General features: G+C 40.7%; 1 protein-coding gene across 1 annotated transcript in view; it reads right to left on the bottom strand.

Annotated features, from left to right (window-relative positions):
- Positions 1–17,131, bottom strand: part of LOC136434631 (proton myo-inositol cotransporter-like) — a 35,174-nt gene that overhangs the window by 3,392 nt on the left and 14,651 nt on the right. Inside the window, exons 11-15 of the mRNA XM_066427545.1 lie at positions 15,383–15,497; positions 11,700–11,863; positions 11,061–11,181; positions 9,962–10,224; positions 9,101–9,253 (exon numbers count right to left, since the gene is read on the bottom strand). Of these exons, the coding sequence (XP_066283642.1) occupies positions 9,101–9,253; positions 9,962–10,224; positions 11,061–11,181; positions 11,700–11,863; positions 15,383–15,497 (816 nt within the window). The remainder of the gene's footprint in view (positions 1–9,100; positions 9,254–9,961; positions 10,225–11,060; positions 11,182–11,699; positions 11,864–15,382; positions 15,498–17,131) is intronic.

The following is a 17,131-nucleotide window of genomic DNA, read 5'->3' on the forward strand; positions in this document are numbered from 1 at the left end:
GAGAAATTAAGAAGAGAGGCATTCGGTAAAATTGATGCACTTTTTTCCCTAAGGGTTAAGCAGACAGATACAAATGTGGTGAGTGGACGAATAATAAGATTGAAATTCTACATTAACTTTGGCAGGAGGATGTCATAGCATCTGTGCTAGGGGTGAAGGGTTAGGGATTTAAGAATTAGAATTAGGAGCACAACAGGCAATGGCAAGTGGAGAGTGTTTAAATCAGTAATAAATTCACTCTTGTTTTGTAATAAAACTTGTAGTGTAAAAAGAAGAGGAGCATTTGGAAAAAAAAGGACAAACTGCTGACTTTTTCTAAGGGTGGATAAAACGTCATCTGCTGTACTCCTCCACATCGGACGAGTCATCAGACTCCACCTCGGGTCTGCTCTCCTCCTCCAGGATGGGAGTGCACACGGAGGGCTCCGGAGCAGGGACCCTGACCTTCCCTGACACGTGGGTGTAGTGGGGAGCACTACCCACACAACCCATCACACACGGACCCTCGAATATCGCCTGTATGTCCTCCAAACGCTTGCCCTTTGTTTCAGGCACGAAGGCCCATATGAAGAGGACCCCCAAAAGGGCTAGGCCGCTGTACATGAAGAAAGTGCCTGTGGAATGGAGGGGAAGACAACAAACAAAACAGGCACATAAAAACACTGAAAAAAGGGGAGGCAAAAGGGTAACAAAAATACACACATTGCAGCGACAAATATGTACTACACATTCATTTTCTCAACTTTCCTCATTTCTTTTTAAACCCAAAACTTGGGACTTTGTATGACCAAAGATATTGTATAGACATATATACACACTTCTACACAATGTCTTTGGCATTGACCCATTAGACAACTGAAGAGCTTTATAAGCTACTTGTTATTTTTGTAACAAGCAAATTCGAACAATGAACGGTTGATTCCCCCCCCCCCCAAACATTTATGTTGCAAAAATACACAGATAATAAAAAAATCAAAGATATGGCAGACACACACAAACGGACAGATGCACACATTCAAGTGTCAGTCAACAATTCTCAATGAAACAGCCTTTGTACGTATAACAATGTCAGTTTATGTTGTTTGGCTGCACTAAACAGCAATCTATTGAAAGCAAATCCATGATGATTATTTCACATCCTTGTCACATGTAACACAGTGACTGTTTTCCAGTGTTTTTGTACGGTTCTTAATGGCGAATGTGGTACATGTTGGCACATAGGCAACCAAATCCGTTGTGTGTCTTTGATTACATGTCATCACAGGTCAAGATTACATGTTTTTTGGCGCTCTTCTAGACAGATAAGCCAAAGAGGCTCAGTGGGCATCGCTCCACTGCCATGGAAGGTCTTGTAAAGTGCCTTTCTCAAGGGCACAACATCGGGGCATGTTGAGTAACTGTATGGAACCCGGGACCTATTGGTTCTGAGTCCAATGCTCTAACCATTGCACCACACTGACGCCACTTACCAGTGTAAATGTCAACTAACATCCGTCAAGCTTAAATGTTCTAGCATAAGGCCTCATTTCAAAAGGACCCCTGTTTGGTACAGTTTGCTCTAATACTACATAAATGTACAAGGAGAACGATCACATATTTTCATATTGACAAGGTGAATAATTTGCTTCCATACTTTTACTTACTACTTTTGATACCAAAATAGCTTTATAACTCAGGGGTTATCTTAAGACATTTAAAAGCCATCATAACTAAACAGAATAACAAGAAAGATGTTTGTCTTTGTCCCATTGAAGTACAGTATAATATCGCACAAAATGTACATTCAAGCACACAGACGTCAATGGCAAAACTAGAAAGGGATATGACATTTTGACAAGCACTCAGAGAAAGATAGATACGCTTGTGAATTTACAGAAAAATACACATCAGATACAAGGCGAACATAAATCTGGTGATTCGTGGGTTGAGAGCATCTCTTGTACAAACTCTGATATCTTTCAGTTCCATTTCACCAGGAGAGTGAAATGGACCTCACAGGAAAACTGATGGCATTGCCATCATCTCCCAAGTGACTCTTGAAGCTTTTACTTGTGAAAAAAGATTACATGTTGCAGTATTTCTTGTGCTGCCGTCAAAGGCGGCTGGCAGTGATATGTGGAGAGTTGCGCTTTATTGAAGCCACTATATTTACAGGTCCATGTTTGCCATATATGGAAGTTCAACCGCAAGCACTATTGCAGCATAGGAGAAATAGTTATTTTGATGAGTCAAGTCCAATCTATCAAAACTGCCTTCTCTAAAATTCAATCTGAAGTACACATGGTTGTTGTATATGATTGTGCAGCAGACTGTTTAAGGATTGTTTTAAAATTACGTTCAACTTGACAAAAACAAAGATTGAAGATCTCATACCTCTGTGAAATATTTTTCATTTCTCATATGTCTTGTTTGATTGTACAGTCAGATTGTAGGTCTTTATCATACAAATGCTTTTTTCTTATTATCAATGATACATTTCATGTGTACATTGGTCAATCTTCTGTGAGTTCAGAGTTGCCAGAATTTAGTAATTCATCACCCCTATGGTGACAACTGACAGCCATTACAGGTCAAAAGAAAGTAAAGTCTGTCATGAACAGCGATTAAACAAGACACACCACAAACTCTAAAAATTTCAGGCAGGTATTGGATCAATGCCTTAAATATCGACTGGAACTACCAAGGAGGAACTACAGAGGCAGCAAATGACTGTCATCTGTGGCCTGGACTCCTGTAGTTGTCGGAATGAAAGGATAGCTTTATAACAGCCCTGACTTCACTTATCTGTTCAACTATTTGCCTCACGGTTCAGCTACAATGTACTGTAATTCTTGATTTGTTGATGTTAGGCCACACCAATTTAATTTCTTCCTTAACAGATTTTTATTTTACAGCCTTCTGTTTTTCTGATTTTTTTTTTAAATTTTTTTTAGAAAATAAAAAATCTGTTAACCAAGAAATTAAATTGGTGTGGCCTTAACTTAACTTTAGGTACTTTGATGGTCACTAAAGTCAACCGCTAAAATTTCATCATCGCAGATGTTTGATTACTAACATTTGAGACAGTGATGTTTCCACCCATGAAGTTAAATGCCGTGAACTACAAGAGTACTCCCTTTCTCCCAAAACGCTAAAATATTAAATGGCTTTACAGTAAGGCTACGGTGATCCGTCATCAGGGCTGACCGGGAGGATCAAACGTGATTTCATGGTCTGTGTTTACTTCCCCTTCCAATTCCACGGCTTCATCCCACCGGGAACAGGATTCCGCACTTTGACACTGACGTGCACAACTTACATGTACAGGAAGTATTAGGTTAGGCCACACCAATCTTATCTGATGGTTCTCTGATCTAAAAAATAAATGGGCTGCACTGGATGATCAACATGAACACAGAATCTGAGGAGAAAGTTTCATAGTACCTTGATGCACACATTATATTCAGACATCCCTCAAAATTAATTCTTCATTTGTTGGTTCTTGGATTAAAAAAAAAAGATCATAGTGCTGAACTGGAAGGTCGACATGAAAACAGAGTCTGAGAAAGTCTGTACCTTCAAGTTGGTAGACACATTTATCTTACCTTACACATTTTCTGTGAGGAAATATCAACTAGTTGTATGGTAGCACCCTCAGACCACAGTTTGATTTGTTGGGTCTCAGATTCAAAAGTAAGATAACGCTTGACAGGAAGATTCACATGAAAACAGACGCTTATTAGGCCACACCAATTTAATTTCTTGGCTAACAGATTTTTTTTCAATTTTAGCACCAGGACATCATTAAAACAGAAGGCTGGGTTGAAAACTTGCACCTGACCCTGTTCACTCCCTGATACTGTGTGCACCAAAGTATACAGACTTTCCTCTGAGATTCTGTTTTCAGATTGATTTTTCAATCTAGCATTTTTTTTTTTAAATTTCGTTATCCAAGAAATTAGATTGGTGTGGCCTTATGGTAAAATCTGAGGAGTGACCTCTAGATCTGCAATTATTGATTCTAAAAAACGACATGGGGTGGGTTTGGGTCTTGGGGATGAGAAATAAACTGTTCTCTCACCGACATGCATGCTATCGGAAAGGGTAGCAGTCCTTAGGACGGGACGTTAAGCCGTGGTCCACTGTTCATTGTGCTTGTCGAAAAGAGCTAGGGGAATTTCCCTGGTACAATGAACCTGTAAATACTGTACATAGCGTTTGTCTTCTCTGTCACGACCAGTGGAAGATTAGCTCCTCTGTTCATTGAGTTCAATTGAGCTAAACTGGTTCGAGATCACTTTCCTTTCTCTTACTCAGAAGAATTGACTCACTAGAGGGTGGCAACTCCAACACTAAACACTGTATTTTCTCACTTTCTTAATAAGAAGCGATCACATTTATGAGGAGCTTGGTCTTTTAAGCAAAATACATTCAACTGTCTGTCTCTTTCAATTCTAAAGTGTGTTCGGAAACCAATAACATTTAAAAGCAGCAGTAGTCTTTCAAGCAAGCTGCATAGCGATGGAAGGAGTCATTCACTTTTAAATGCCACCGATGGCACGTTATGCGGACCATCAGCTTTCTCTACAATCCATTCAGGATGGTAATTTGTTCATGATACGCTGCTTTGCCTGCGGACGGCTGTAGATCTCTTGGTGCGAGCCTGTCACGCCTGAACAGGGCTCAAAATTTATATCTATCTTAAGTGGCGTCTCGGTGGCGCAGTGGCAGGGTGTTTGGCCCAGAACCCTAACCCGTTGACGTTGTGCCCTTGGGGAAGGGACTTAAGACGACTTTCCTTATTTCACTTAGTTGGAAAGGAGTCCCTAGCTTCTCTTAGGGGCGTCCCTCGGATAGGACGTTAGATGGAGGTCCCATGTTTGAGGAGAAACACAACTCGAGCACGTTAAAAAACCAGCCATACTTATCGAAAAGAGTAGGGGTCCTTCCCGGTGTGACTGGATCCAACCTTACAGTCCAGTCTGGGATGACATCTTGAAAAGGTGATAGTCACCTGTTATGTCAATCCTTCCACAAATGTGGTAGATCTGAATAAATAAATACTGCACTGGGGCATCTAACATAAAAATTTTGATGCACAGAAAAAAAATTGGCTGCACAACATAAGAGAAAGTAGAATGCCAGCAAAACTTACTAATTACAAACCTTACTGACTCTCTTTAAAATTCAAATCTGAAATTATATTACTAACTTCAAAATTCTAAACATTCAGATAAAACATGGACAACAAAGTTTACCCTGGCACTTTAATTTCAAGAATATGTGCTGCATACCAGTGTATAATTAGTGCTTACTTACTCTTGCTTAATTAATTAGTGTATCATCAGTACATATACCTTCATGTACATAAACATGCATTGATATCTAGGTGCACCGGTGCAAAAATTAGGTGCACAGGTCCAATTTGGGTGCACAAAAGTGCATAATTTCTGCACCGAGTATTCCCCTGACATACCACTGATGCTGTGCCCTTGAGAAAGGCAGTCTACACAACTTTCTTCACTCTAACCCAGGTGTAAAAATAGGTATCTGACTTTGGTTGGGGAGGTAAAAGACAGTGGAGGAGAGTGTTGGGCTCCACCTTCCAATACCCTGCCCTAGACACAGTGGATAACAACCCACTGTCCCTCTACAGCCTCAGAAAGGCTATGGGACTACCTCTTAATGCACCCAGTATATTTCTATCCCTGCAGAATCGATGCGGGAATTTCCATGCCTTATCTGATGCGGCAGTCGTGACTCCCAGTGTCCTCCGGGGAAGAACGCCGCGTAATTTCTCCACGGAAGAAACGGAAATGTCAGTTCTACCTCCAGGCTGGCGAGGTAATAAACGACAGGCTTAGACAATTAAATTCCTTGCTTCCTGGGATTTGACTCTCATCTAAAATTGAATCTACAGCATAGCTTTCTTGTTACCTCTGTATACTGTAATCTATTTTTGCGGTGAGTTAATTTTGTTGGTAGAGAGGAAAGTTGTTTTAAATTCATGGTTGAAACAATTCTGTAGTAATGTAGTTATTTTGAAAAAGCAGATTTGCAATGTAATACATTTGTGGTGAAAACTGCAATAATCATGAAAAGGAAACCTACCTCCAGGCTGGCAAGGTTAAAACGACAGGGCTTAAGCAATTCAATTTCTCGTATCTTGGGATTCAACTCTAATCTAAAATTGAATACAATTATTTCTTGTTACCTTTGTATACTGTCAACTCATTTAGTTTTGCGGGGAATTAATTTTGTGGTAGAGAGGAAAAGTAAGTTATCTCTCAGTTGTTTTAAATTCTTGGTTGAGACAATTCTGTAGTAAACTGTAACACTGATACTTGAACTGTTCCACGTAAGTAGTAATTTTGGAAATTTAAAGCAGATTTGCAATGTAATAAATTTGTGGTGAAAACTGCAATGATCATGGCTTAAGCAATTCAATCCCTCGTTTCCTGGGATTAAACTCTAATCTAAAATTGAATCTACATTATATCTTTCTTGTTACCTTTGTATACTAGTATACTGTCAACTAATCTATTTTTGTGGTGAGTTAATTTTGTGGTAGAGAGGAAAAGTAAGTTATCTCTCAGTTGTTTTAAATTCTTGGTTGAAACAATTCTGTAGCAAACTGTAACACTAACAGTTGTACTGTTACACGTATGTAATAATTTGGGCAAATTTGCAATGTAATAAATGTGTGGTGAAAACTGTAGCGATGAAAAGGAAACCTACCTCCGGGCTGGCAAGGTTAAAACGACGGGACTTAAACAATTCAATTCCTTGTTTCCTGGGATTTAACTCTAATCTGAAATTGAATCTAGAATATGTCTAGACTTTTTTGTTACCTCTGTAATTACCCTCAACTTATCTACATGTAATTTTGCAGGGAATTAATTTTGTCGTAGAAGGGAAAAGGAAGTTTTTGCAGGGTCTTAAGTTTGCAGTTGATACAATTTTGTAGTGAAGCAGTAACAATGGAAGTACAGATTTGCGATGTCACACATTTGTGTTGAAAACTGCAAAAAACTGTGAAAATAAAACCACCCCAAACATCTCATGATTTACGGTTGATTCTTTGTTATGTTTCCATTCTCAAGCAAATGAAACAAGATTTCCTTCTCAGATACCTTACATGTAAATGACTTTAACCATATCTTACATTAAGCGTTAGCAAAGGTCCGAGATTACAACTGACAACAAAGTTGGGCTTTAGATTACAGATTGTATGTTATGTAATAACACACAGTTGTGTTCAACTTGCTCCACAGTTAACATCAACTCTCCCTGGTACCCTAGGACGGCCACATTAAAAAAAACAGCGTTATTAAAGGAAACCCAAGCAATGTTAGGGCCCAAAAGATCGTATTTTGAAAGTCTATTTATCTAGTCATTTCTAGACATGATTAGTTCAAACAACATCATCACAATGTATATATAACAACGCACATGATGCAAAAATTGTTGTGATGTGAGTACTCACTGAAAATCGTGGCTGGAGTTTTTGTAGGCTCGCAAAACTAAGGGGATCATCGTACGGCACGATTAATTGCGCGGTTTTAGAATGCTCCACGTACATGTATGAAGTTATTACACAAATGTGCTAAACAATGTTAGTAAATGTCACTACCATAAAGATTTGAGCATTTTTTTCATTCCCATTTTTGGGCCCTAATATTCTTTGGTTGCCTTTAAAACCTGCTCAGGAATGTATGAACACTTGGATGTCAAAAGTGCATTTTTTAACCTCAGGGATTACTGAATGTAGCATTAGTGCATCTCTTAAAATTCACCGTTTTCTTACAGTGGCAGTTCTGGGCTAACGTTACCCGGCGGCGTTATGAGAGCTGACGCTATCTTAACTCAACCATCCTATTAGGCTTTAGAGTAGAGAAGCTCTGAGAGTTACCAATTAAAGTTATCCCAGTTCTTAGAAAAGCCCTTGAAATGACAGCCTAAAGGCAGACAGCAAGCCTTGTTATAAATTCTAAGTATAATGCCTCTCAAGTTATTACCTTCCTGTCCCTTGGAGTCAGCTGTTAGCATCATTTTACAAACGTGAGCAAAAACAACACAATTCCTTGGTCTATGGAATTTTGATAATCCTTAGAATCTTAAATGGTCTCAACCTATCTATTGGAATTTGTAAAATTACACATGAGATTTCCCAAACAATTAGGAAAATATGATTCTTTTCCAGACCAGTTATACATTTTTTAAGAGGAATGGTCTGTTCTCTAAATATAGGCCAAATTTTAACTATTTTGTCACTTCAAACTCAAGACATTTGTGATTCTCCTGACAACACAATATTAAGAGTAAAACCCCAATTCAAGGACGGACCAGGCCTTAACATAACAGTGATATCTAGAAATAAACATAAGTTTTTATGTAGCATATATTACAAGTATAACTTTGGCTTGCAATGCTGAAAATCCCAAAGTTGTCACTGTCCAATAGAAATTTAATTAATCTTTGAAAACAGCGGAATACAAACCTGGAGAATCTTGTACTACATGTATTTTACCTACCTGTCGCACTTCTGCAGAAAGTAATGTCTGCTAAAAGGCCACACCAATTTACTTTCTTGGTTCTTGGAAATTTTGAAGTAGATAGTTAGCAAGAGACCAAGCAGAAAATAGAGGGCCAGGAGCAAAAGATTCTGTGTTGGCATATTTACTTCGTAATTGTGTGCACCAAGGTACAGATAGTGCAATGGCCTAGTTGGTAGAGTGTTTGCCTTACATACAGTAGGTCGTGAGTTCGATCCCCGGCCGGGTCATACCAAAGACTTTAAAAATGGTACATACTGCTTTCTCTGCTTAGCACTCAGCATTTGGGAAAGAATATGGAAGTTAAACACACACCACTACCAGCGGACCAGCCCCCTGCTGTAGTGACTTGCACAAAGCTGTGTGGCCCAAGGGCTATAGAAATGGAGATGGGCACCACCCCTATGCGTCTTTTCAAGACGCCCGGGTCACTCTAACTTTAAGGTACAGACTTTCCTCTCAGACACAGTTTTCATGTTGATCTTCCAGTTCAGCACTATCTTTTTAAATCTGAGAGCCAACAATTTAAATCAATGAAGCCTCATCAAACAAACGAGTAAACAAACCTGGCCTTGTTAGCGTCTCTGTCAGCGTTAGGAAGGTCATGGACACCAGCAGGTTGAAGACCCAGTTAGTCGCCGCCGAGCAGGCGTTGCCGGTACTGCGGGCCCACAGGGGGTAGATCTCCGAGTTGATGGTCCACGGCATCGGACCCATTCCTGCATTGTAACACAAGTAATGGTACATTAGTGTCTGAGGATGGGAATTATTCAACATTCAGGCTGCTAAGGTAGCCATTTGGTACCAACTTTGTACTGGTTACTAGGCTAGGAAGCAGGGAGAAGGTTGATGATCATATTCTGTAGTAAGTCAGACTGTAACATCACAAGTTGATTCTAGTCATCAACAGCCTCACCTGATGCAAAGAACATCAGGTACAGGACCAGTCCTACTTCAAAGTCATAACATTCTATTCAACTGTAGCATCTCAGGACTAGATTCTAGTCAACTGCAGCCTCACCAGTCCTACTGCTAAAGGACCAGCGCTACTGCTGCAGTAACTAACTTTGCAGTAGATTCTAGTCAACCACAGCCTCACCCCTCACCTGGTGCAAAGAACATCAGGTACAAGAGCAGTCCTCCTGCAAAACTTGTACATTCTGTCAACTATAACATAGCAGGTCTGGAGAACAATCTGGTTTATGCTACAACTGCAGTCTCACCTTAACTAACTTTGCAGTAGATTCTAGTCAACCACAGCCTCACCTGGTGCAAAGAACATCAGGTACAAGACCAGTCCTCCTGCAAAACTTGTACATTCTGTCAACTATAACATTGCAGGTCTGGAGAACATTCTGAAGATTCTAGTGAACTGCAGTCTCACCTTAACTAACTTTGCAGTAGATTCTAGTCAACCACAGCCTCACCTGGTGCGAAGAACATGAGGTACAGGACCAGTCCCAGGATAGCGAGCCACGAGTAGCGGGACGGGCAGTAGTTGAAGGCCCAGTTCGCCCCCGCCTGCTGGTGGTCTGCCGTGCCGTTGGCGTACGCGCATCGGCCGGTTCCGGCGAACGTGTCCCACCTGCCGGCGTCCGTGGGCACACAGGAGCCGTTGGCAACCGAGTTGTTTGAGTCCAGAGTGAAGCAGTATCCGCAGTCGGTGTCCAGCGCACATTGGTTACAGGTCCTACACAGGAAATATGTGTGGAAAAGGCCTCAACCAATTTTCATATATTTCAGACTTTACGTATTTCAAGTTTTATATATTTCAGATGTGTATGGATTCGAAGATATTGCAGACCTCACAGACCTGAAAGGTATTCTGGTAAAACACATAAAATCAAAACTCTTATTCCTTACTGCTGCTAACCTGAGTGCACAAGTCCTAAGTGCAAAGTCACAGATGATGGTATTTTAGGCAACAAATTTGTGTGATGCGGATTTACATTGCATAAACCATACTCCAGTACTAGTTGTCTCAAACTTGATAAGAACTCATTCTTGGATCCAAACCCCTTGTTCATTATGTCAAGGCCTGCATGCAAAAATAAAAAGTCACTTTGACATCCATTTCCAACCTTTTGAATCCTCTTGCTTACAATATTTAAGCAACAAACAAGGGTGAAAACACAAGACTCAGTTGTCAGAGATAATGACCCAGAAGTCATCAATCAAATGCTTTAAGCAAGCCGTTTTTGAACATAACCTATTTCTTCTGTCCACACACTTTGACGTTCATAGAATACATGTATGTACATGGACTAACTGCTGTACAGTGCATTGAATTTGTACTAATATGTCCTACTCAGAACCTATTTCTTTATTCATGATAATTGGTACTGTTATTTGTACGCTTTTACCCTGTTCATATTTATCTTATGATGTATTTCATATTATCTTGTGCGGGGAGACAACTGGTAGAGGGGATTTTGATCACCTGTTTTGTGTCCCCCACCAATCATTGTACATGTGATGGTGAAGCTGAATAAATAAATAAATAAATAAATAAATTAAGTGCCTTACTTGTATGTGCTGCAGTGCTGTGAGATGTTGGTGTCCTGTGCAGGCAGGTAGGTGATGGGTGGGGAGTACTGGGCGGAGAACCAGAAGGCAATGGCCAAAACCAGCAGGCTCAGGAACACACCTGCAGGACACAAGGACATGTTTGTTTATTTATTTATTCATTTGCACAGTAAACAACATGCAGGTAGGTGATGGGAGGGGAGTACTGGGCCGAGAACCAGAAGGCGATGGCCAACACCAGCAGGCTCAGGAACACACCTACATGTACAGGACAGAAGGATAAGTACTCATCAGGAAATAACCTAAAAAGAAAAGACAGTCTCAACCAAACAGAAAGATCTTGCTTATTCATGTATAACATGTGTGGCATCGGTGTGGCGCAATGGTTAGAGCGTTGAACTCAGAACCAATAGATCCCGGGTTCTATGCTAACCATGCCCAGATGTTGTGCCCTTGGGAAAGGCACTTGACACGACCTTCCCTGGTGGTGGAGTGATGCCGACTGAGCCTCTAATCTATCTAACAAGTGTGCCAAAAAACACGCCTATGAATTTGGTGCACCGTGTGCCAACATCTAGCACATTTGCTGACAAAATAGCATGTCTCTCAGTCTTACAGATATACATAAAGCTCCCGTACCTGCCATGCTGCCCAGAGCCAGGATCCTCCTCCCCACCTTCTCCACAAGGTAGACCCCGACGGCGGTGAAGAGAAAGTTTACGAAGGCCGTGACGGCTGCCAGCCAGATGGCCATGGAGTCATCCTGAACACCTGCCATCTTGATGATGCTGGCTGAGTAATACCTGGGTGGGGAAGGGCAGAGGGCTATAGGATCAGTGCTGTAACATCTCTCAAAGTCTGTGTTTGTAATTGTGGTATCAATGACACAAAAGCTTTGCAGATGGCCATGCGGAGTCATCCTGAACGCCCGCCATCTTGATGATACTGGCCGAGTAGTACCTGGGCAGGGATTAGTACATTCCATTGGGTCAGTTAGTCTCTTATTGTCTCAATCATATATGCATGATGTTTCTGATTCAGGGAGAAGAGACAATTATGCCTCAGTTCTCTGTATGAGCTCTCAAAGTCCATGTCAACTTTGTATTTGGTATCGATGACACGAAAGCTTTGCAGATGGCCATGGAGTCGTCCTGAACACCCGCCATCTTAATGATACTGGCCGAGTAGTACCTGGGTGGGGAAGGAAAAGAGCTATAGGATCAGTACTGCAATATCTCAAAATCATGGATGACCTTGCTCACATTTTACTCCCAACCATGGTCAAGAAGATAGGGGGCCATGCGTATCTATATCAGTATTCTGTATTCTGTATCTGTACCTGTACCTGTATCTGTATCTATATACATGTAGCTGGTTTAGCCACCATTAGGCAAAACACACCAGCTTCGCAGGCACACAGCACAGCAGCAGCTGATTATATTACACCATATATATGTAGCCTTTGCATATCTGAAAACAAGCATTGTTAAAAGCTATCTTGCGAGGATGCTCCTACATGTGTGATATTGTCAGCTGTGTGACAGGGGCTTTACCTATGGGACTGCATTCAGCTATTTACAATCATGAAATTCTGTGATATTTTTCCCCCCTTCATCTCAACACAGGCTTTGCAGGCACACCCAAGGTAGTGCCTGCTTGTATCACACATACACATACATGTATGTGTAAGACCGGCATGTCTAACTCCAAGCAATAAGTATCCAAATGTGCTTGCTAAAATCAGTCACATCAGTAACAGTAAGCCCAGGATCTAAGTATCACATCTCGTGATTTGATGTTTTATCTTAAAGACGGCCACAATTTGCCGTAAGAACATATAAGTCCTCTTAAGACATCAATCCTAAGACACAGCCATCAGCTGAGCTTCGAATTAGGTTAATCTGCACTTAAGACATCTTGAAGTTCTCTTCTCACGTCTTCTCCGACATTAATACATTAAGACTTGTGAACGTCTCCAAGATTGATGGAGCTGCCAGCCACTGGCTATCACCTACTCCATCTCAGCACGAAGCGATGAAGTAGGATTACGTTTCAAAAGGAAGTGGGATCGCCATGCCCGATAATCACGCAGATGTATCGATAACGCTGCTGTAGTCGTTAGAAATTTGTAATCAATGTGCTACCGGTATGCTTTGAGCTCTCTTCCTTATTTTCTTCACATTCACTTTGGTCACTTTAGATTTATGACTTGCAAGAATCGGCCTACAGATAACTCTTTCAATCTCAGCAATAAGCACATTCGCAGGATTACATTTCTAAAGGAAAGTGGGAATGTCGCGCCTGATAATCATGTAGAGGCGTCAACAGTGAATCAATAACGTTACTGTAGCTGTGAGAAATTTGTAATAAATGTGCTACTGAGTATGTGTTGGGTTTTTCCTTACATACTTCACTTTAGATTTATAGACTTGGAACTGCCAATGGGTCAACATTTCAATCTCGGTAAGTAAGGTTATGATTCAAAGGGAAGTGGGTAGTGCATCGTGCTTGATAATCACATAGAAGCATGAACAGTAACATTGAGAAAGCTACTGTAGCTGTAAGAAATTTGCAATAAATGTGCTGCCGGTATATGTTAGATTTCAACCCATTTTATTCATATATATCAGTCACATTTGAATTGCCTATAGATCAACCGTACAATCTCTGAGCAAGATGCAGGATTACATGTTAATTTCTAAGGAAAGTGGGAATGTCATGCCTGATAATCACATAAAGGCATTAATAGTGGCCTTTCAATCTCAGCCATTATCACATTCGTAGGATTATGTTTCCAAGCAAAGTGGGAATGTTGCACCTGATTATCATGCAGAGGCATCGATATCGCCGCTGCAGTGGTGAGAAATTTGTAACAAAACCTGTTTTGTGATGGATTTTTTCCCTAGCTAGTAGATCTACTTTGAATTCACATTTTTCACTCTTAGATGTGTAGACCGTGAAGTTGTAAGGAACTGCCTATGGATCAACATTTCTATCTTAGCAATAAGCACATTCGTAGGATTACGTTTCTAAAGGAAAGCGAGATCGCTGTGCCTGAAAATCATGCAGAGGCATCGATATCGCTGCTGGAGTTGTGAGAAATTTGTAACAAAACGAGCTGCCTGTTTGTGATGGATTTTTCCCCAGTAGATCTACTTCAAATTCACATTTTTCACTTTAGATTTATAGACTGTGAAGTTGTAAGGAATTGTCGGTTGAATAAATCACTTGGTTGTGTATAAAAAGTCTTTCTATTCAGTGACTTGCCAACCTGATGAAACTCTTCACCGACTACCAGTAACTGTAGCTGTTAGAAATTTGTAACAAACGTGCTACTGGTATGTGTTAGGCTTCATCCTACTTCCTTCACATTTCACTATTAGGTCTATAGACAGGCTATTTTACATGTGCAGCTGTGCTGTCGTAAAAATATGTTTCAAAGGAGAATGTCGTGTTCGTCAAGTTGTGTATGATAAATGAAATGAATGAAAGTTTGTGAAAAGCCCCAGCAAAAGTGCGAAAGTAATCTTACAAGAGAATCCTGACAGAACACCTCTTGATGTTTTATGTTTCTTGCCGTTGTCTATAAATAGGTAAAATAAATGGCTGTTTTCAACCTGGTTGAAGTGAGTTTTGAATCTCTTTTATCTCTCTCAAGTTTTGTCCATAAATCTTGTTGATACTTTTGAAAGTGGGAAGAAAGAGCCAAAGGAATGTTAAAGGCGGCATTGCTACATGTATTCATTTCCAACTGTAAGAAATCCATAAAGGCGTGTTAGCCAGGCAATTTATACAGGAAACAGCGTGTGCTATCTCAGCAAGATGTCAGCATGCGATAAGGGAAGGGCGATTTGGCCAAACTGTTTCAATTTGTTGGCTCTCTGATCTTTTTAAACGTGCTTTACTGGAAAATCTAATGAAAACAAGAAGCCTGAGAACCAGGTTTATGCATGCACTCAGTTTTATGGAATGAATACAGAAATAGTCAAGTTTTCCTCCCTGTCCTCTGCTTTTATGATGTTCCCTTGCTATACTTTCACCTTAAAAAGTCTGAGAATCTAAGAAATAGATTCTTGTGGCCTCATTTAGCACATTCCTTTGAGTCAGAGTCATGCGTGTGATAACCAAAGGAAAATAAATGAAAGTACTTCTGAAACAGTATGGAAGTTAAACACACTTCACTGCCAGTGGACTAGCCCACTGCTACAGTGATTGCACCACAGTGTGGCCCAGGGCTATGAAACGGAGATGGGCACCGCCCTATAAATCAATAATGGTGTGGGAGGATTTTCACTTAAATTGATTGATTGATTGCTACTCACATGACGGTGTTGATGCCTGCGATCTGCTGGAACATCTGCAGCCCGCAGCCCACGAGCAGCGCCCTGCGGGTGGGGGGGTGCTGCAGCATGCGCAGGATGACAGGACCGCTCACGTCTGGAAGATATCAATTAACCTTTAGCACTCTGAAGTAGCCGTTTGGCACCCAATTCCCTGTTGGTTACAGAGTTGGGCAGCAGGAAGAAGGTTAAAGTAGGTCTCATGTATTCTATTAATACTGTGTTAGTGTGTGTGTTTGTTCTTTTTGTAGGAAAACGGGAACACTCACATCTGAAAGATATCAAAGGCGCAATCAGAGATGGAAACTTAAGGTATTTTCTGCAATCACATAAAATTCCTGATACTGAACCTGAGTGTGTTCAGACTCTTATCTTGCCAAATTGCAAGTTTTTTTATTTGATTTCTCAAATGTTGAGAGAGCAATATGTACCATTTTTAAAGTCTTTGGTATGACTCGGGATCAAACTCAGGACTCTATTGATTTGGCCATTGCACCAGTAAATGACAGGAGAATATCAAATTTGAAAGAAGCAGAAGCTGAGCAGCAGTGTGCTATTTTCCATGAAAACGATTCACAAGGAATGAAGAGCTGCTGAGAAAACTCTTCAACTTTTTCTGCAAACTGCGAGCAACAGGGCAGGAGGTATGTCAACCCTTACACTCCGTAATGTCAGAGATACAATCAATGATTCCCTGACTGCAATGGCAGGAAAATATCAAAGAAGCAGAGCAGCAACAACCTGCTATTTTCCAAGAAAATAATTTACACGGTATGTAGAGCTTCTGGATAGAATTCTTCAACTTCTTCTAACTGCAAGCAACAGTGCAGGAGGTATTTGAACCCTTACACTCCGTAATGTCACAGATACAATCAATGATTCCCTGACTGCAATGACAAGAGAACATCAAAGAAGCTGAGGAGCAACAACCTGCTATTTTCCAAGAAAACAATTTACATAAGGTATGTAGAGCTTCTGGATAGAATTCTTCAACTTCTTCTAACTGCAAGCAACAGTCCAGGAGGTATTTGAACCCTTACACTCCGTAATGTCACAGATACAATCAATGATTCCCTGACTGCAATGACAGCAGAACATCAAAGAGGCTGAGCAGCAACCTACAATTCCCCTGGAAAGAAAATGATTTACATACAGATGCTCAAACAGTTTTCAGCAAACTGTGAGCAATACTGCAGGTGGTAATTCAATCCACGCACTTTGTAAAGTTAGAGACATAGAATCAATGATTCCCTCTGCAATGACAGGAGAATATCAAAGAAGAGCAGAGCACCAACAACCTGCAATTTTCCAAGACAATGATTTGAACGGTACAATAAATGTATGTATAGAGCTTCTAGGAAAATTCCTTATAATCATTCATCTGCAAACTGCAAGCAACAATACAGGACTGGTTGTGATTCAATCCCTGGACTCCGTAATGTCAGAGATAGAGTCAATGATTTCCTGTGCAATGACAGCAGAATATCAAAGAGGCCGAGGAGCAACAACCTGCTATTTTCCAAGAAAATGGTTTACATGGTAATGAGAGCTTCCCCGAAAATTCCTCACAAACATTTCTGTGATAACTGAGAAACAGCACAGGTGGTGATTCAATCCCTACCCTCTCTGTAATGTCATAGATAGAATCAGTGATTCCCTGCATGTGCAATGACACCAGAACATCAAAGAAGCCGAGAGGCAACCTACAATTTTCTGGGAAAACGATTTACA

Source organism: Branchiostoma lanceolatum, chromosome 5, assembly GCF_035083965.1.
Source record: "Branchiostoma lanceolatum isolate klBraLanc5 chromosome 5, klBraLanc5.hap2, whole genome shotgun sequence".
NCBI lineage: Eukaryota > Metazoa > Chordata > Leptocardii > Amphioxiformes > Branchiostomatidae > Branchiostoma > Branchiostoma lanceolatum.